At 40.5% G+C, this 21,500-nt stretch overlaps 1 protein-coding gene across 4 annotated transcripts in view; it reads left to right on the top strand.

The window, feature by feature from the left end:
- The first annotated feature begins 402 nt into the window (after positions 1 to 402).
- BCL3 (BCL3 transcription coactivator) overlaps positions 403 to 21,500 on the top strand; it is a 397,081-nt gene continuing 375,983 nt past the window's right edge. For 2 of the 4 annotated variants that reach the window (XM_044080669.1, XM_044080668.1), the window contains exon 1: positions 403 to 2,073. In XM_044080669.1, coding sequence (XP_043936604.1) covers positions 1,128 to 2,073 — 946 coding nt within the window. In that variant the 5' untranslated portion in view covers positions 403 to 1,127. Of the gene's footprint in view, positions 2,074 to 3,278; positions 3,680 to 21,500 lie in introns of those variants that run through there. The other 2 variants (XM_044080670.1, XM_044080671.1) reach the window with 1 other exon arrangement.

Consider the following 21,500-nt stretch of genomic DNA (forward strand, 5'->3'; position numbering starts at 1 on the left):
TTTTGGATATATACAAAACCAGACGCTTCAGGCTGTAGAGTTCAGGGAATACAAACAGTTCATTTTTCTTTAACAACTTTTTTTTTTTCTGGATTCTACCATTGCTTTTATTGGGGGTGCCTTCCTTCTCATCGGAAAAAGAACAACTGATATGGCAATCGCCTCTTCAGAGACTGGACTGTGTCCTTCAGTGATAGTAATAACACTGTGTGCCATTGCAAATTCTAAAACATTACCAGAAAACTGCTCTGTAGATGAATGCAGGTAATTTATTACTCCCCTGTAAGTGGAAATAGCACAAAGCTGTGTAAAAGTACCTAGTATTCAGATTCCGGGCAGGGGAAGTCCCTAAATCAGCAACTTCCTAATGAAGCTGAGTGCAAAGTGTGTGTATGTGTCCCTGTGTGTGTGACAGAAAGAAAGAGAGAGAGAGAGATATAGAGAGAGAGAGAAAATGAACGAAGAAGCACAACTGCAGAAGTAACAGAGACTTTGAACGTCTGGCACACACAGAGTGTGAAAATAAAATATCTTCAAAGAAGCAGCAGTAGTAAAAGATTGATAAAACACTTCATAAAAAGTAACACGAAAAGGAAGGGGATGCTGAGATTAAGAAATAGTGAATGGCAGATCTCTTAAGAAGAATCACATATGAAGTGATTACCCATCTTCAAAAACAACATATTTTTGGATGGAGACAAAACAAACTATTAAGAGAAGAAACAAATTGCATCAGAGGTTGTTTGAAGTCTACTTCCCAACAATGTGTGAAACTGTAGTTTGAAGAGTTTGACTGAGGTCAGAAAAAAAGCCTTACCCACAAATACACACAAAAACTCATCTTATTCTCTCTCTCATGCTCTGTTTAAAGAAGTTTGCAAACTGCCAACAAATTAGATGGTGACATTTTTATCTTTGAAGTTGGTGCAAGGTGATTGATTTTGGAGCAATGTTTCAAAGAGCGCAATGCCTTGTGAACACCTTATAATAGCTTTCAACCAGGAAGGGCAGCAGCCTGTCCCAGAAGAATTTGTTAACCAAGCTGGGACCTTATGATGTTCTGATCTGTCACCTTGAATATTCTGGACTGATGCAGATAATCTTAGTGCACTTCCACTGATCAAGAAATGGGGCAAGAGCTGGGCTTTGCCCCACTGGATCTAACAGTCAATACTCATTGCAAAGCTGGGCATAGAAACAAAAGAGAAAGAGACCTGGGCATTGAAAGAAGGGCAGTTGTGGTGGAACATATGGTAGCTGGGAGTGGCAGAGCTGAAGACATTGAGCAGCATACCGTCTGTGCACCTAAGCAACTAAAACCTGTCTGCAATGACAAGGCACTGCAAGCAGGTAAAGCTGCTGAATGCGGTATTTTGAGTAAGGTCGGTCCCATTACTAAAGAGCCATGTTACGACTATTCCCAAAGACTAAACTCATGTGAGAAGAAGCAAACAGAAAGTAGAACCAGTCAGAACTTGTGCCCATCTGAGGGTAGCATAGGAGGAAGACTCTTGCCACAGCCAAATAGGGAAATTGACCCTTGTGATGGACAGCAAAAGAGCAAGGAACAGGGGACGCCAGGCCTGAATGACACACTTTGTCCAGTGAAAAAAATGGGCTCTCCCAGTGAAAGGAATGGCTCATCTCCTACTGCCACAATAGGGAAAGTAAGGAGAAGCCCTTTATGCATGGTATCAGCAGGCATTGGTACTGAAGAACAAACTGGGTTAGATGTTTCCTCTGATCAGGAACAGCAGGATGACAGTAGTGCAAGAGATACAAAAGAGCATCCAAGAGACCCCCACTCTCTGCCACTTCGGAAAAGACGATATATAGAGCCCAAGGAGATGCATATATCATCTCCTAAAAGGGAGAACTATAACAATCCCACTGAAAATGGACCACTGCATAAAATCAAAAAGGAGGACCCTACTATATCAGCTGTTCTAGAACAACAGCATATTCCTGATGGAACTACTTTGGTAAATGGGCACCCCCAAGTGGAGAGACCCTTAGCCCAGTATTCGCGGTCACTCACTCAGGACAGCTCTTGGATACCAGGCTACTATGCAGGTAAAAATAAATTCTTATTTAGTAAATGGCATGCACTAACTAATAATCACAAATGTTTGATCACAATGTCTGTAATAGTACAACATAATATAATAAAATGATACATTATGAATGTGGAATCAAATGACTAGATACAGTTTGCTAATATGTGTAGTAAGAGCAAAACTCAGTATGGTGTGGATAATTAACTGTACACAAATCTTACTATACAGAAGTATGCAGGATTCCATTGTGAAAAGAGTAATGATGTTGTTGACTTCTTCTGTGCAAACAAAAAAACAAGCAATATAAGCTGTTGTCACAACAAATTGACCCAGATGGATCGTTTATAAAAAGCAAAACATTTGCTGGACATTATCACCCTGTGCATTTTTGCAAAAAAAAAAAAAAATACTCCAGGGAAAAATTGCTCTGTTCTGGAGATTACTGAACTTTGCCTTCTGCTTCTGCAAACATTAAGGGGGTTGTTATCCTATCTTACTATATAGTTTTCATGATTTTTTTTCTTCAGATTTATTTCGCCCTGAATGAAGAAAGGCTCTATGTGACACTGTGCTACATATGATAATGATTCACTTAATTATTTGCAACCCACCTGAAGCCCCTTTAGTTGAGACTGATGGATCAAATGGCATTGATGAAAGAATGAAAACTTACCCCCATGTTTTGGAGAATGCAGCACTGCACAGTGCCTCCCTACTATGTAAAACACTTTTTATCTGAAGCCTAATTTGTCTGTTTTCATCAAACAATCATTGATATGATTATCAGCACTTAAATGATATACAGTTTTTGCAAATACTGTAAGTACAATAAGTTCTACGTTAAAACAGAATAATGATACATAGAATGTTAACATTGTCTAGTATATAACCTAAAATAGGCAGGTATCCCATAACTGGTATCTGCTACTACAGTTTTTAAAAACAGTATCATAACATGCAAGTGTAAGCTGAAAGGGCACACGATCTCTTCAGATGATGAATCTGTGCAAAGATTTTAATTTTTAAATAATGGGATAAATACATAGCTTATATGGGGAATGCAATGCAAGATGTGCCCCATTTGAGTCTTTCTTGAAGTTTCATTAGCATTTTTGTGTGTTATGTTTCTATTATAGAAGATGACTTGGGGAAATCTGTATCTTTATAATGCCAAAAGCAAATGATATAGGCAAATTAATGCAGACTGCATTGATCTATGTTAAATTTGCTTTAGAGTTGCTGCGTTGTGACAGAAGTGATTACGTACTTGAAAGTAATTGAAAGTTCTGCACGTGAACCTTATTCAGGAAAATGCAGTGTTATATAACTGTTATGATATCCTGGGACCTTAATATATTTCAGCAGTGTAATTGCTAATCATGTCCCTAGGAAATGTTCAGCAGCTGTAATTTTCGTGTACATAAGTAGGTTGCTACTTTGTGCGGAACAGCCACCAAACCCCGAACAGGCATGTTCTGTAATCAGTGTCTGTCATTCCCACGTTCCTTCTCCTCCTGCGAGCATTGGCCAGTTAGACACATCTATAGAAAGTCAGTTTGCAATGCAGCAACGTTCATTCAGTTGTGTGGTACTCAAGACCATTCAAAGAAAGGCGGAAACAGGTAGATTTTTAACATTGCATACACTGGGCAGCTCTAAGTCTCCTTTGCAGAATTAATGGCTTTCTGTGTTGTATCAGATTAGTTTGTTTCAGAAGGGAGATAGACTGTTGCTTGTACAAGTGAATTGAGAACACTAGTTCATAGTGTGCGAGTGACAGAGGATCAGGAGATGTTGAATGTTTTTCCTTTTGCTTGCTACTTAGCACTATCCTTCCTCATGCGCAGATTTAGCCGTTCCTACAGCTTTCAGGCAGTATTTCAATCTTCAGTCATCTAACCACCAATATCGTTCTTTAATTATGACACACGTTTGCGTGACAGGAGCAAAAATGTGTTCACTACAGCATAACAAGTATCAAAAATATGTTCTCCTCATTGTGCTTCCATATCTAATTTGCAAGGAATAAAATCATCAAGTGTTCAATTCCCTCACTGTATTGTTTTATATCACATTTAACTTACACCCTGAACCGCCGTTCTGGACAGTGTCTTCATATTTGACACCCTTGTTTCAGTGTTACAGGAGTCTGCATGTCCTCCCTGTGGTCGCGTGGGATTCCTCCGAGTGCTCCGGTTTCCTCCCACATCCCAAAGACGTGCTGTAGGTGGATTGGACACTCTAAATTGGCCCTAGGTGTGAGTGTGTGTGCCTTCTGTGGAAGGTTGGACGCCGGGCTGGCAACTCGACACTGTAAAACTCCACTGGCAATCATGAGCGGACAGGTGATCCGCTGTGGCGACCACTAACCGGGAAAAAGCCGAAAGTAGAAGAAGAAGTTTCGGTGTTACACGGTAGGTAACTTGTTCTTTCTGTCTGGTTTGTACTGGATGTTACTTTACTGCCTGATGAAATTGTTTCCAAAGAAATAGTAACAAGAAGAAAACTTGGCATACAGCTCAGGATGTTAAGGCTATGAGATATTAATGAACATTTTTTCTGCCGTCTTGGGTTTAGTTCTGTCAGTCACCACTTGTGTCATGTGATCGTAAAAATTCAGACAGTGCCAACTGGTCACCACTACTTAGTTGGTTCACTTTGTTAATAAATGGTAAAAAGAAAAAGAAAAGAAAACTTCAAACTGATTGAACAACTATCTGTTAGATAGTGCAAATGACTAAGTGAACTCTGCACTGTTCTAATCACCAAGATGTTTTCTGCAAAGTTTCAGAGTAAAACAGTACTTTAATGCAAGTAAGCTGCAAAAGAAACAGAAGAGGCAACCATTGTTTAAACTGAAGAGGTGACAATATCCAGAAAGTTTAATGCAGCTGATCAGTTATCAAATTATTTATTTACTCTAGTCTTCTGACATGCTTGGCTTGAACTACTGATATTAAGAAAGCTAAGAGCACAACTATGCATTTAGCTGTCTCATTAGGCTAACAGAACAAACCAGAGTACAGCACTGCAAGCAGAATGTTCACACACACACACACACAAACATGCAGAGTAAACTGCATCTGGTGCTGTAAATCATACCCATAGTTAATAGTTTGTCTAGTTGAAACTGATGAGTTGCAACCAAATCCTGTAAAAAACATTGGTTGAGAATTCATATACAGTTCGGTAATAGTTTGACCCTCATATTTATTATGAGACTTTTGAAAAGTCACACCTGCCAGCATTTCATCAACCCTGTCACAAACTCCCTAGAGGAGAAGAATCCCATGGGGAATAGAATGTCAAATCTCGACTGGGCTGTGTTGTGCTATAAACTATATGAATGGTAAATTAGGGATCTAGCAAAGAGAGCAACATTGCTCCTGAATATATTCTTTGTGTGTATTGTTAACTGGGATTCTTTGAAATGAAAGTCTGTTTTGTTCAGCGGCTTGCCTCTACATTCTACGCAGTGTCATGGTAGATAGGTTAGTCGTACTATTTGTTATTCCTTTAATGCATGCATGGCTATAATAAGATAATAATTATAATATAATCCTAGTGTGAAGATGAGAAGGAATTGCCAGAGTAGTTTACTTGTTTCAGGATATTGCAAAAGTGTAGATTCTTGGCAAGTAACCCATCACTAGTTTCAGCTGCATTCAACAAAAGTCTGCCTTGCTACTTTGTTCATTATCAGTTACGCTCAAGCAAGTACTGAAACATTTTTCCTTTAAAAGCAGAGTGAACTAGACCCAGCCCAAGTTCCTCTGGAAAATGTTAACGTTGTATATGAATGAAAGTGGTTTAAGTAAAGGGCTTTTAGTCTGGTAAAACATTGATGCTAAAATATAATTAATTTTTCTCTTCTTGTATTTTTTTCTCTTTACCTCCCATTATTTACTTTGATTTCATGAAGACATGATGTAGGCCATCTGTATTTAATCACCATCCCTGGCATACAAGTTTGGAATACCATGTTTTTACATATACTGCAAACCACTGCAGTGTAGAGATGTCCACAGGTCCCTTGTAATTCTCTTATCTCTCAGTACACTCTAGGAGTCCATGGCAAGTACAGCTAGCCAGGAACATACTGATAAACACAACAGTCTTTTACAGAGGCTGTGTAGGTCATATGCATAAAGTACTGTGAAATACAGACACCATAGCATACAAGTATTAGTCATCTAGATCCCTCATCTTGCCTCATGAAACCTGTATTTCCTTATCCTTTGGCACTTTGCCCCAGTAATAAGACATACCATCTGGTGGTTCCACTGAAATAGTGTTTCTCCTGTAGGCCATTTGTTGGCAACGTGCCAATATCCTAATAAGACGCATGTGCCTGTCTATGAGCATAGGAATTATGATTACTGATATGAAGATGTAACTGTACTCCCACTTTAATACTTGATTACTGCTTTGGGAGGAATTTTTCATGTCAGATGATTTCAGAACTCAGGAAAAAAGCAACAATTTTAATTGTCTGAAATGAGGTAGAAGACCACCAGCTACTATGTATCATTGTCAGTGTTCTAAGGGAAAGAGAGAACCTATACATTTTTATTTGCATGTGTGAATTTTGGAGAGCTGATGTCAAACATTTTTCTAATAATGTAAGCTAAAGTGAAAGACAGAAATAGCAGCAAGTGCAGTATTAGTGCTTTATATTTTCTCTGCAGTTTTTGTTTTATTTTAATTCAGTTTTCAGCTAGCCACCTACACTCAGTATCTGATGCTTAATTTGTTAATATTGAGGATAATTTATTTATTTTTTTTAGCAGCTGGCCAGGGGGCAAAAATACTTGGCAAATGGGGCAAAAACTGAAGTAGACTGCTCTTTCCTGTGAGCACTTAATTAAGCTGTTGATTAACCGGAGTCTTCACGTTGGCATAAAGTTGCTTGTTACATTAAGATGAAATGACAGACTAAAAATGACTGTAAGGGCAGTGTAAGAATTTTTTCCTTTACCTCTAGTTTTAAAAGCGTGAATGGGACACACAGCCAAACCAATTAATAAAAAGCTAGAGTTTTCACTGTGTGATTCCTTAAAACTTCTTGTAAAAGAGGATAATGAGATATATGCAGATGACCTTTAAGGACATCAGGTGTTTTAGCTATATGGCAGTTCTGAATGCCCATGGCTTTTTTCTTTTTAAGTGTGTTAGTGGACAAATTCAGGCCAATAAAGCCAAACTCCACTAGCTGTGGATGCTCATGATTCAATCTTCTTATGACTTCATCAGCACAGTGTAAATTATGGACAATTGCTTGATCTTCTTTGTTAGAAACCTCTGAGGTCTCGCCAGTTGCTCCAGGTGCTTTGTATGGCACATGCTGAACAGACCAGATTAGTGCCGAGTATAGAGGGGTTATAACCTCCTTTGCTCTCGAGGTGATGCCTTTACTAATCAAGTGTGCTACGTAAAAAGCCTTCCTTACTACAGTAGACACATGGTGGTTGAAGTTAAGGTTGCAGTCAATTTGTGATCCCAGACCCCTTATCACTTCATTGGTACTTATGGTACTGTTGTTGATTTGATAGTGTGATGGGACAATGTTTGTGCCGAGGGGAATGATGATACATTTCTTTGCATTTAGTTTGAGACTGTAACTAAGACACCAATAGTTGGTTTGTGTAAAACCCTCCTGGAGTATACTGACATCATTTGGAGATTCAATAATTGCACCCAGTTTGCAGTCATCTGCAGACTTGGTCAGCCACAGCACCTTAGTTTTGACCTGAACTTCTGAGAAATATATACCAAGCAGTAGGGGGCCTAGCACTGACCCTTTTGGCACCCTGATGGTTGATGTTGGGTCACCCACTTTGATAATGTGTGTCCGGTTTGTGAGCCAGTTGTCAATCCATCTTACAACAAAGGGGTTTACATTCAGTTTTCTAAGTTTAACAGTAATGCCTGAGTGTGGGATTGTGTTGAAAGCCTTTGCCAAGTCGAAGTATGCTGTGTGCACAGATTTGCACTTGTCAATGGCCCTGGTCACAGTTTTGAAGAAATTGACCAGATTTAACACTCAGGATCTGCCATTAACGAAGCTAAATTGGGTTGGATCCAGGATTTGGAGGTTGTCTATGTCTTTATTTATGAGGTCCATAATGATATCGCTGCAAAAAGTACCTTACTTCCAAATCTAGAACTGCTATAGCTAGAACCCACCTCTTAGCTACCTTACTTTATGCATGTCTAGTATTAACAAATTTAAATAAGACCGACCTCAACAGACTATCTACATCACCAAAAAATTGCCAGATTTGCTACCAACGCCAAATCTCATTCCCACCACTGTCAATCCCTACTTACTTTACATTGGCTTGAGCGGGTCTATGTCATTTAATCGAGCGTTCAGATTTGTGAATACTAGAAGTTGGAATGGGGAAATTCGAAAATTGAAAATGTCGAAGCTGCGGAAATATGAATTCTTTCCCAGGGAAAGAATTCAGTTGGCTGTTTCTGCGACATTTTCTCAATGGTCTTGAGTTACGGTTCGGGTTAAGGTAAGTGTGCAAGTGTGACGGACGTTGGGGTTAGGGTGTGGGTAAGGTAAGTTTGTGATAGTGACGGACTTTAGGGTTAGGGTGCGGTTAAGGTAAGTGTGCGATAGTGATGGACTTTAGGGTTAGGGTGCAGGTAAGGTAAGTTTGAGATAGTGACGGACTTTAGGGTTAGTGTGTGGGTAAGGTAAGTGTGTGAAAGTGATGGACTTTAGGGTTAGGGTGCAGGTAAGGTAAGTGTGCAGTAGAGACAGACTTTAGGGTTAGGGTGCAGGTAAGGTAAGTGTAAGATAGTGACGGACTTTAGGGTGTGGGTAAGGTATGTGTGCGATAGTGACGGACCATAGGGTTAGGGTTTGGGTTAAGGTTAGTGCATGGATAGTTGTGTATGTAAGGTTTAGTGTAGGTTTATTAGGTTTTTGGTGTGCTTGTGTTGTGTGTGTGTTTTTCAGAACAGCAAATTTTTTCCCTGGGAAAAAATTTGCTGTCCTGAGGTTTCAATGTTGTCATATTTCAAACTTCCAAGTTCAAACATATGATGTTCAAAATTTTGGAAGTTCGATTATATGACATAGACCCGGCTTGAGCTACCTAACCTATTACACTTCCATCAAACCAGATTAGCACACCAAATTCCATACTATCCAGAAAAAAACCCTGCCCTATCTGGACTACTAAACTTCTATACTTCAAATAGACATATACGCTCCACCCTAATAGAAAAAATCCCATGTAGAAATAGCTCTAATAGAAAAAGCCCTAACAGAAAAAATCTCATGTAGAAATAGCTCTGGGGAATCCCTCTTCGCTAATGAAATTGCTAACAGCTGGAATAGTCTTCCTCCTGACATTAGACTACAAATTAAAACACCCAATTTCAAAAGATTACTGAAAACTCACCTTCTCACCAACCGACTATGTAACTGCAATAGCTCACCTTAACCCCTCACTAAGGAGCATCCTTATGCCTTCTTTTCTTAGTGACGTACTCACCTTTGCTCTGTTGCTCAAACTTCTTGTGAGTGCTACTAAATGCTTATTGTAAATATGTAACTATGTAATAATTATACTTATTTTCTTCTATTGTTGCCTTACACTAACCTCAATGTAATCTACTTGTTATGTATCTCCTGAATTCTAATACCTCCTTTCAGAATTGTTATACCTTTGTAGTATGATGTTAATTGATTCTACATTCATAATCTCTGTAACGTGTTACTATTATCTCTAAGTGCCGTAACTGTTGTACTTATTCATAGGTTCATAGGTTCATACTAGGCTATCTGCCCTAGGGCATTTATAAGCCTAGCCAGAGTGTGTTTGGCTTTTGCCACCCATTTTAAATTAATTTTGCTATGCCCTTTTTCGAGGTTAGTATACTGTGCCTCTGTCTAACAGTGACACAGAAGTGATACCCGGGGTAAACCTACGATCTCCCATCCAGTCATCAAGATTCCTCTTGAAGAGAGTCAATGACGGACTCTACCTAACCTGGATTGGGATTTTATTCCAGAGTGAAGGGAGCCTCTGAGTTATGAATCTGTTCCTCCAGCATGTCCTATTTATTTCAGTGCTGAGGTTCAAGTCTCTCGAGCGCATAGCTCAATGGGATTTGGATTTTCTGAGGTGCAGATAAACAAAAAAACAGGACTAGCTGCTCCAGGCACAACGAACACAAACTTTAATAGGTTAGCGCTTTCGGAACGTTCAATGACTTTCCTTCCTCAGACAACAGCATATACTTGCAAGCTCCAGTATATAGCAAATCTCATTCCATAAATTAAACAATCAAATAATTAAAAACAGCTTAATTATTCCTTAAAGGTAGATCAGTTAAAAATCGTAAAATTAAAAACTGGTAAGCTCACTAGAAAGCGGAACATTATAAAAAAGGCACATATTATTTACACAATAATAAAACTAAAATGTGCCACAAAAGCCAACACTTACAATCTATATTGTGAATCACCATCAAAACAATGTGTATGCATATATAAAATGTAAAAATAAATACTATACATCTATATAAGGACTATACATCTATATAAGAATTTATGTGGTTGTATAGCTGAATACCAGGGAGCAAAATATATCCAAATCTAACAACTATTTTTAACTAATTTTAATACTATTTTTAAAATGGGCGGCCAAAACATTAAAAGACATATAATACAAGCCACCAAACAAACATTTAGTCTACCTCTTCAAGGCCAATTTTTTAAGGCAGCATTTAATAGACACGGTCTCATTGAGACCAGGCAGCAAATAAGATGCAGCATGTCCATTAATTCCGGGTTGGACATGGCTTTATACGTCAGGCACAGATCGCCTCTGAGCAGGCGGTATGCCACTGAGTAGAGCTGGAGTTTCTTTAACCGGGCAGCATATGGCATCTGTTTGAGCCCTTTGATCCTCTTGGTGAGGTACTTTTGGGGTCTTTCCAGTTGCTGCAGGTGTCTGGTAAGGTACATCCCAAAAGGGGCATTGTACTCAATTATGGGCCTGATGAGGGATGAGTAAAGAGGCACGATGACCTCCCCTGATCTAGATGTGAATCCCTTCATGATTAGGTGGGCTATATAAAATGTTTTTCTAACCACTTTGGCCACATGGTTGTCAAATGAGAGATTGCTATCAACTTGGGTCCCCAGGTCCCTAATTACTTCTTCTGTACTTAAAGGATTACCACCTATGTGGTAATTTGTGGGCACTTTGTTTTTGCCAAAGGGGATGACTATACACTTTTTGGCGATTAGCTTGAGGCCATGGCTCTGGCACCAGTTGTCTGTTTCTATGAGGCCCTTTTGGAGGATGCTTGTGTCGGCTGGAGAGTCGATTATGGCGCCCAGTTTGCAGTCATCTGCGAACTTGGTCAGCCACAGTCCTTCAGTGTTGGCCTGTACCTCCATGAAATATATACTGAACAAGAGAGGTCCCAGGACTGAGCCTTGTGGGACGCCACTTGTAACTGGTTTGGAGTCTGACATGGCTCCAGCAATTCTAACCATGTGGGTTCTGTCCTTGAGCCAGTTTGCAACCCATCTAGTGACATAGGGTTTATATTTAAGCTGGTGAGCTTATCTATAATGCCCGAGTAGGGTATTGTATCGAAGGCTTTTGCGAGGTCCAGGTAGGCTGTGTGGACCACCTTCCCCTCGTCAATGGCCTTGGTGACTGTTTCAAAGAAATTGACCAGGTTTAAGAGGCAGGATCTGCCCTTAACAAAGCCGAACTGGGTAGGATCCAGTGTCTGTAGGTCCCCAATATCTTTATTTATGAGGTCCATGATGATCCTTTCCATAGCTTTGCAGACCAAGCTAGTCAGGCTTATGGGCGATAGTTTCCAGGATCCGTTGAGGCACCACCTTTGTGGAGAGGGACCACTGTTGCTGTACGCCACTCTTTGGGTACATATCCTGTAGTAAGGCTGAGATTGAACAGTAGTTTTATGTTTGGGTTTAGCTCTTCTTGGAGTTCATGTAGGACGCAGCCTGGGACACCATCTGGTCCCATCGATGCTGTGTTTTTTGCTTTGGAGAGGGCGGCTCTTACCTGAGCATCTGAGATGTCAGGGGGGCAGCACTCTGCTGGGATAGATATTTGCCCTTTTGGTGGGGAGGGGGGGGTTGCGCTGTACCTGTCAGCTAGGATGTTGGCAATGTCTGTGGGTTCGATGTATTTTTTTGTCATTTTGGAGTAATTCTGAGCATATCTGGGAATTCCCACCCAGGTTCCTAACATAACTAAAGAAAGCCTTGTGATTATCCTTAGTATCCTGTGAAATTTTTCTCTCGAAGCTGGCCTTAGACGATTTTATGAGTGCCTGTAGTTTTTTGCTAATACTGATCAGAGATGCCTTCCCTTTTTGGGATTTTGCTCTATCATGTAGTAGCTTCCTCCTTCTATTGTATAGTTTGTTTATGGCTGGGGTCCACCAGACAGGACGTTTGCCTTTGGAGGATTGGGTCTTGGTTTTATTTGGGATTGCATGATCCATGCATTCCTGAATGTGTTCATAGAATGCGTATATAAAGGATTCTGTGGTTTGAGCCATATTTTTCACAGGCTCAGGGGCTTTGAAAGATTCCACCTTGGTTTTGAGGAGTGTGAAATTTGCTTTAGAGAAGTTTTTCACTGGTTTTCTGGGCAGGGGGTGGGGTCGGGATGTGAATATCCAGTGAGATTAGTTTATGTTCTGATCTTACCAGTGAGGGATACACTTCTGGTCTGGAGCATAGAGTCCCCATGTTGGTGATGATCAGGTCCAGTATGTTTTCCCCTCTTGTGGGAGTGGTAACAAGTTGTTCCATAGCATTTGAGTTTATAAATTCTAGGAACCTTTGGGCTAGGGTGTTGGAGCTAGAGTAATGCTCCCAGTCTATGTTTGGGTAGTTGAAGTCGCCCAATATAATGGTGTTTGAAGAGACCTTCATATTTTCCAATGTTCTCAGGAAGGCCGAGTGGGGCTCCTGGGTTTGGGAGGGTGGTCTGTAGCAGGCTATAAACTGGAAGGCAGTTTTACCCACTGTTAGTTGCACATGGATAGTCTCTGATGCTTCGTGCTGTGCCACCAACCTGGAGATGTGGGTATCTTTGACGAATATTGATTCTCCCCCTCCTTTTCGTGGTTCGGTCCAAGTTTTGGGGCCAAAAAGCATGGTATGAGGTATAACCTGGCAGTGTTGGGGTGCTCTTGGGAGCCTTGAACCAGGTTTCTGTTACTGCACAGATATCGAAGTTCTCCATGCTAAGGAGAGTTTTGAGTGCGTGCATCTTGAGGTTTAGACTTCTGGCGTTGAGTAGCATTACTCTTAGTTTCTTATCCCTTGTGATAGCTATGGAGGAGCCTTGCCTAAAAAAGGCACTATGGGGGAAGCAAGAGCCTTAGCCAATATCCGAAAGCCCAGGGGTGACAGGTGCAAGCCGTCCCTAGCGAAGCATCGTGGCTTATCGAGCATGTCATCCCAGGCTGACAGGCATTGGATCCCCTTTGAATGACACCAATACTTAAGCCAATTGTTGAAATTGATCATCTTGTCTTCATATTGCGGCATTATTCTTGGTGAGGGTAAGATGCTACTCAAGGTCAGGGTCATACCGGCCTGGGCTACATGCTGAGAGAGCTCCTCTATGTCTCTTTTCATGTAGTCCAGGGAGGTACGTCTCAGGTCATTCACACCAGCATGGACAATGACCTAGTCATATTTGTACTTGCCTTGGAGTGACCTGAGTGCTTGTGTTATGTGGCGGATCCTAGCACCTGACAGGCAGCTCACCGTGACCTTCTCCTTGTTCAGCCTGGTGAGCGGGACGTCAGTGTGCCTGACGATAGAGTCACCTATTACAATTGTATCAGGTGTGTTGTTTAGCCTTAAGGGCTGTGACTGTTCGGCACACTGGCTTTGTGAGCTATGTGTTGCACGTGTTTTGTTTTGGGGTAGCGGTTGCTTGGGTGTCTGCTTTGGAGGTCTCTGCTGCTTAGGCAGATTTTTATTTAGAGCCTCCGAGTATGTTTTTGTGTGTTTATGTGTTTGGTTTGCTGTCGTGATAGGTCTATGTGAGACTGGAATTGTAGTGAGTGTGGTTTCCCTCTCCTCCTGACTGGTTATGCCAATACTGAGTTGAAAGAGTGTAGCCTCCAGTTTGGCTATATGGTTGCATGTCTCACATGTGTTGGAATTTGTTGGGAGGAGGAGAGGGTTGTCTGTGTACATGAGGCAGTTGTAACATTGCCTCAAGATTCCCAGATTCACCAGCTGGACCGGAGAAGAGATTGACAACTGACCTTTGGACATGCTAGAATAGTATTGGGAATTCCTTTATAATTGAAAAAAAGGGCCAATGGGGAACAAGGTACTCAAGGGGAGTTTGTGAGGATGTAGTGCTTTTAATTTTTTAGTGCTGACTTAGTGAGCAAGTGCCAGGTAACTTAAATGCAATTTGTTACAGGTAACTTAAATGCAAAAACGACAAACAGTAACTTTCTTTCAAGTGAAACAAGGAAATAAGTACAGTAAGCAATGCAGATATCACTAAGGGTCCACAGAAGCGCTGAAAAGCCGTGTTTCAGGGAATAACAAGCAAACAAACAACAAGCATACAAACAAAGCTAGATTCAGCAGGCCTGGATCTAGTCTATGCTACAGCAAACAAGGTATACAAATTTCAGTAAGAAACAGTTCATATATGCAGGCACTATAAGCCTTTAACCAGAAATTCCCAGCTCAGAAGGGCGGAGTCCAGCCTTTTCTCCCACAAGAGTGCAGACCACGAACATTCTTAATGTAAAATAACTGGCCTGAAGCCCAAGTGCTTAAACCAGAACTAATACACTTTTAGAATAACAGACACTGAGCCCTCAATCAGCAGTTCCCAACTTAGAAGGATGTAAACTACCTGTTCTGCCACCACAGTGCAGGCCACAAACCTTCCTAATGTAAAACAACTGGTCTGAAGTCCAAGTGCTTAATCCAAAAGACTTAGAACGATAGCTACACTTTAATCAAGTTACTACCAAGCAGTAATAAATACAATTGAATACTTTAAAGAATGCCTGGATTAGTGCTCAAGTTATACAAACAAAGCTAGATTCAGCAGGCCTGGATCTAGTCTATGCTACAGCAAACAAGGTGTACCAATTTCAGTAAGAATCAGTTCAAATATGCAGGCACTATAAGCCTTTAACCAGAAATTCCCAGCTCAGAAGGGCAGAGTCCAGCCTCTCCTCCCACAAGAGTGCAGACCACGAACCCTCTTAATGTAAAATAACTGGCCTGATGCCCAAGTGCTTAAATCAGAATTAATACACTTTTAGAATAACAGACACTGAGCCCTCAATCAGCAGTTCCCAACTTAGAAGGATGTAAGCTACCTGTTCTGCCACTACAGTGCAGACCACAAACCTTCTTAATGTAAAACAACTGGTTTGAAGCCCAAGTGCTTAAACTAAAAGGCTTAGAATGAGTTACACCAAGCAGTAATAAATACAATTGAGTACTATTAAGATGACGCAAAAGCAAAATAAAGTAGGAAGAAGCACAAATACAGTAAAAGCAGATACATTTTTTTTTTTTGAGTGAGCAAATGAGATGGGCCCAGGAGTTACAGGACAGAAACAAGTGCAAATGCAGGCCTTCAAATCAGAAAGTTGAGAGAGATGGAAGACCGCCCAAACAGCCAATAACTACAAATTCTGGGCCAGAACCACTCCTTATGTGGTAGACAGGTTAACTAATGCTTACCACTCCCACTGAAAAGCTAGAAGGCTTCCCCTCCAACACAGAAAGGCTTGGGGGGCTCAGAAGCTTACAAACAGTCCTGGATACAGCAAATCTGTATCTGGAACACTAATTACAGGAAAGGTAGGAAACAGGCTTACAATTTATTTTTTTTTTTTTATTTCAGAAAAGTATCAAGAACAGTAGTAAAAACAATTCACATGCAGTGCAAGCTGGCACACTTGATTATGTAGCAATATTAGTCCACACACAGTTTGAAAAAATGTAATTAAATTAAAAAGGACTAAAAGCAAGTGCAGAAAGGGTTTATTAGGTAGAATGCGGTAAAGAGATGGGAATGGGGGAGTGTCCTAGATCAAATCTACAATAGGGTGGGCACTGCAAAAGCCACCAAATTTAAACTACAACCAAGAACAGGGAGGAGGGGTGAGGAAGACAGTTTCAACAGAGGTGTGAGGAATCACAGTGCAAATTATAAAACCAGAAAAATATATACTGATCTCTGTATATTTGTAGAACAGTAAGACAACAGATATCTAAGCAACAATTTAGCTCTATAATACAGAATAATACAGAAAAATATACTCAGCTCTATATATTTGCAGATAGTCTTGTAAGGCTCTCTCTCAGTGCACAGGTTCCAATTTAAATGCAGGCTGTTATTAACAGGTCAAAATTGAGGGAACTCTATATATTTGCAGATAGTCTTATGTCCCTGGGCCTCTGCTGAAAATGGACACCAGCTGTCCATTCAGACATTTCCGGTAAATAAATGTCAAATAAATAAATAAATAAATACATGAATATGTTCCATGTCCTTACAGATGAGGCTGGTCAGGCTTATGCATTTGTAATTCCCCGTGTCTGTTGCTAGGCCACCTTTGTGGAGGGAAATAACTGTTGCTGTTTTCTATTCTGCAGGAACAAAGTCTGTGGTTAGACTATGATTGAAAAGGGTATTTAATGGTGTTCATGTTTTATCCTGTTTAGAAGACAGCTTTGGATGCTGTCTGGTCCCATAGAGACTGTGTTTTTTTGCCTTGGACAAGGCTTTAATGACCTGCTCTTCAGATATGTAGGGTTGGGGGGAGTTTGGCGGAATGTTTGTGATAAATTTGGAGGGGATAAGGGAGGGAATTTTTTGTCAAATCTATCCACTAGCAGGTTTGCTATCTCTGTGGTGTCAGTGTGTGTGATACCATTAGTCAGTAGTTCTGCACATGCTTGGGCACTACCTTTTAGGCTATGTACGTAGCTGTAAAAGACCTTATGGCTATCCTTAGCTGTTTTTGCTAAGTTTTTCTCAAAGAAGCCCTTAGAGGATTTGATAAGTTGTCTTATTTGCCTGTTGAGGCTGAGCATGGCACTTTTCCATTGCTGGAGCCTTGCCTTTGTTTTCTTGGAAAGCAGCTTTGTATTTATTGTAAAGTTTGCTGATGCTGAATGTCTACCATGGTGGTTTGTTTTTACTTGGAGCTTAGTACGTTTGCTCCTCTTGTTGGGGTATGAGCAATTTGTTCCAGGGCATTTGAGTGAACAAAGTCAAGGAACTTTTGTGCTAACAAATTAGGGAGTAGGTTTTCTCAGTTGATGGTGGAGTAATTGAAATCTCCTGTAACCCGAGTGTTCAGTTATATTTGGATTGACTCCAGTTTGGTCAAGTAGGCTTCATGTGCATCATGACCAACGGAGGTGGATCTGTAACTTGCTATGACTTGAACGGGAGTAACCTAAACTTGGAGTAACTCCATTGAGTTGTCCAGTCTAACAAGATGGGAGGTGAATTGATTTCTAATATAGCTAGAAACATTGCCTCCTTTGGTTCTCACATGTTCGTGTTGCGGTCTGAAGGCATAGAAAGCATTGTAGCCTTACAAGACTGGGGTACTCTCTAAGGCCTTGAACCAGGTTTCTGTGACTGCACAGACATGTACATCTTTCAGTGATAGAAGTACTTCCTAGCATTTATTAGTATGACCCTTATTTTGTTGTAATTGGCAAATTTTATGTCGGTAAGTTTATTTGTGAGACCTTGCCTAAAAAAGGGACTATAGGGGAGATAATTGCCTTTGCCAGCAGCCAAAACCCTGGAGGTGCCATGTGCAAACTGTCTCTGGCAAAGCAGCAAGGTTTGTCAGCTGTGGCTTCCTAAGCTGACAGGAACTGGATCCCCTTTGACTGACACCAAAAACGAAGCCAGTTATTGAAATTGATAATTTTTTTGTTTATACTGCAGCAGCATTCTAGGTGAGGGCAATATGCTGCTCAAGGCTAGGAACATACTTGCCTGGGACACATATACTCATAGAGTTCAATCACATCTGTCTTTTTATATTCCAATGAGGTACATCTGAGGTCATTCATTCCAACATGAACTATGACAGAGACATAGTGGTACTTGTTGCTGAGAAAACTGAGTGCATACATGAACTGACAAATCCTGTCACTGGACAGACCGCTGACCATGACTTTCTCCTTGACCAGTCTGGTGAGTGAGATATCCATGTGTCTCACTATGGAGACTACAATGACAAGAAAATGTGTGTTTTGAGTGCTATGCCTTACGGGTTTGGTAGGTGAGACACTGGTGTTAATATGTGTCATGGATGCTGTGGGAACTGTGCAATTGTAGCAGTCTTGTGTTTTGGAGGTGTCTGGTGTTTTGGTAAGTTTTTTGAGGAACCTCCACATATGTTGATTTTTGTGTTTGATGCAAGCAATGTGTATGAGTAGTGGTACTATGTGCAAGACTAGCGGTGGGTGGGTTAACAGTAGTATTGCAATAAATGATTGCGACAACACCTGACCCATTAGAGATTATACCAAGCTGGAAAATGCAATATTTTTCTCTTAAGATTTCATTATCTGATGTATGGTGTTTGAAACAGATTTCAGTGACAACACTGAGATCTCAGGTTTACTAGAACAACAACACCTGAAAGTGTAAAATCCTCTTATAGAACAAGCAATGCATTTTCATGAGTGATATTTCAGACTGGATAAATGATTCCGGTGTGGAAACTTGAAGTGAAGAGTGTATCATTTTCAGTGGCTAGTCTCAGGTAGGCTGAATGTCTTTGTAGATAAAGTAAGTGAAGTATTTTCATGCATTTTACACTTGTACCACTTGTGATATTGGCTGCAACGTGCTATTGTAGCTCCTATTTTACACTTGTACCACTTGTGATATTGGCTGCAATGTGTTATTGTAGCTCCTATTTTACACTTGTACCACTTGTGATATTGGCTGCAACGTGCTATTGTAGCTCCTATTTTACACTTGTACCACTTGTGATATTGGCTGCAACGTGCTACTGTAGCTCCTATTTTACACTTGTACCACTTGTGATATTGGCTGCATTGTGCTATTGTAGCCCCTATTTTACACTTGTACCACTTGCGATATTGGCTGCAACGTGCTACTGTAGCTCCTATTTTACACTTGTACCACTTGTGATATTGGCTGCAATGTGCTGTTGTAGCTTCTATTTTACACTTGTACCACTTGTGATATTGGCTGCAACGTGCTACTGTAGCTCCTATTTTACGCTTGTACCACTTGTGATATTGGCTGCAACATGCTATTGTAGCTCCTATTTTACACTTGTACCACTTGTGATATTGGCTGCAACGTGCTATTGTAGCTCCTATTTTACACATGTACCACTTGTGATATTGGCTGCAACGTGCTACTGTAGCTCCTATTTTACACTTGTACCACTTGTGATATTGGCTGCATCGTGCTTCTGTAGCTCCTATTTTACACTTGGACCACTTGTGATATTGGCTGCAACGTGCTATGGTAGCTCCTATTTTACACTTGGACCACTTGTGATATTGGTTGCAACGTGCTATTGTAGCTCATATTTTACACTTGTACCACTTGTGATATTGGCTGCAACGTGCTATTGTAGCTCCTATTTTACACTTGTACCACTTGTGTATTGGCTGCAATGTGCTACTGTAGCTCCTATTTTACACTTGTACCACTTGTGATATTGGTTGCAACGTGCTATTGTAGCTCCTATTTTACACTTGTACCACTTGTGATATTGGCTGCAATGTGCTACTGTAGCTCCTATTTTACACTTGTACCACTTGTGATATTGGCTGCAATGTGCTATTGTAGCTCCTATTTTACACTTATACCACTTGTGATATTGGCTGCAACGTGCTACTGTAGCTCCTATTTTACACTTGTACCACTTGTGATATTGGCTGCAACGTGCTATTGTAGCTCCTATTTTACACTTGTACCACTTGTGATATTGGCTGCAACGTGCTATTGTAGCTCCTTTTTTACACTTGTACCACTTGTGATATTGGCTGCAACGTGCTACTGTAGCTCCTATTTTACACTTGTACCACTTGTGATACTGGCTGCAACGTGCTACTGTAGCTCCTATTTTACACTTGTACCACTTGTGATACTGTCTGCAACGTGCTACTGTAGCTCCTATTTTACACTTGTACCACTTGTGATATTGGCTGCAACGTGCTATTGTAGCTCCTATTTTACACTTGTACCACTTGTGATATTGGCTGCAATGTGCTAGTGTAGCTCCTATTTTACACTTGTACCACTTGTGATATTGGCTGCAACGTGCTACTGTAGCTCCTTTTTTACACTTGTACCACTTGTGATATTGGCTGTAATGTGCTATTGTAGCTCCTATTTTACACCTGTACCACTTGTGATATTGGCTGCAACGTGCTACTGTAGCTCCTATTTTACACTTGTACCACTTGTGGTATTGGCTGTAACATGCTACTGTAGCTCCTATTTTACACCTGTACCACTTGTGATATTGGCTGCAACGTGCTATTGTAGCTCCTATTTTACCCTTGTACCACTTGTGATATTGGCTGCGACGTGCTACTGTAGCTCTTATTTTACAGTTGTACCACTTGTGATATTGGCTGCAACGTGCTACTGTAGCTCCTATTTTACACTTGTACCACTTGTGATATTGGCTGCAACATGCTACTGTAACTCCTATTTTACACTTGTACCACTTGTGATATTGGCTGCAACGTGCTATTGTAGCTCCTATTTTACACTTGTACCACTTGTGATATTGGCTGCAATGTGCTACTGTAGCTCCTGATCAGTCACCATATTGAGTTAGCAGGAGAATGTAAATAGAACTGGTGTGGATTTATAAACCAAACAAGTTTACATTGATGGGTGGGGGGGTCTGCTTCTCTTCACTGCAATGCAGAATCCCACCCTTACTACCAAGAGCTGTTGATTTCTCATAGTTTTTTCTAGGTGTTATGGTCTGTCTGATGCTTTATACTGGAGTTCTTGCAAAATGGGGGTGGGGGGCTCTCTCTGCAGGATTAGCAAACATTTACGGGGAACACTATTATACCATATTATGTATTGCTGAAGACTTATATTGTTCTTACTTGACTCTTTCAAATGCTACTTTCTTTTTAAAATTAAATATTGTTAATTTTTATACCTCTGATAGTGCCGGTATCCTTATGGTATTCTAGAATTTCTTCTTACTTGCAGAGTGAGTATGAGATAGGGGTTTAACACACTAAGAGCAAGCAGCTTGCTTCAATTACTGATATAAGCTCAGTGTTGTAAGCATTCAGAGAAACTGGGTTTAAGTAATTAAATGAAGAAAGAAAAATGAACAAATGAACATTTTTTATGCAGTGAGACATTTACA

The sequence above is a fragment of the Protopterus annectens genome, chromosome 8.part0 (genome assembly GCF_019279795.1).
Source record: "Protopterus annectens isolate FY-2018-M chromosome 8.part0, PAN1.0, whole genome shotgun sequence".
In the NCBI taxonomy this organism is placed as follows: domain Eukaryota; kingdom Metazoa; phylum Chordata; order Ceratodontiformes; family Protopteridae; genus Protopterus; species Protopterus annectens.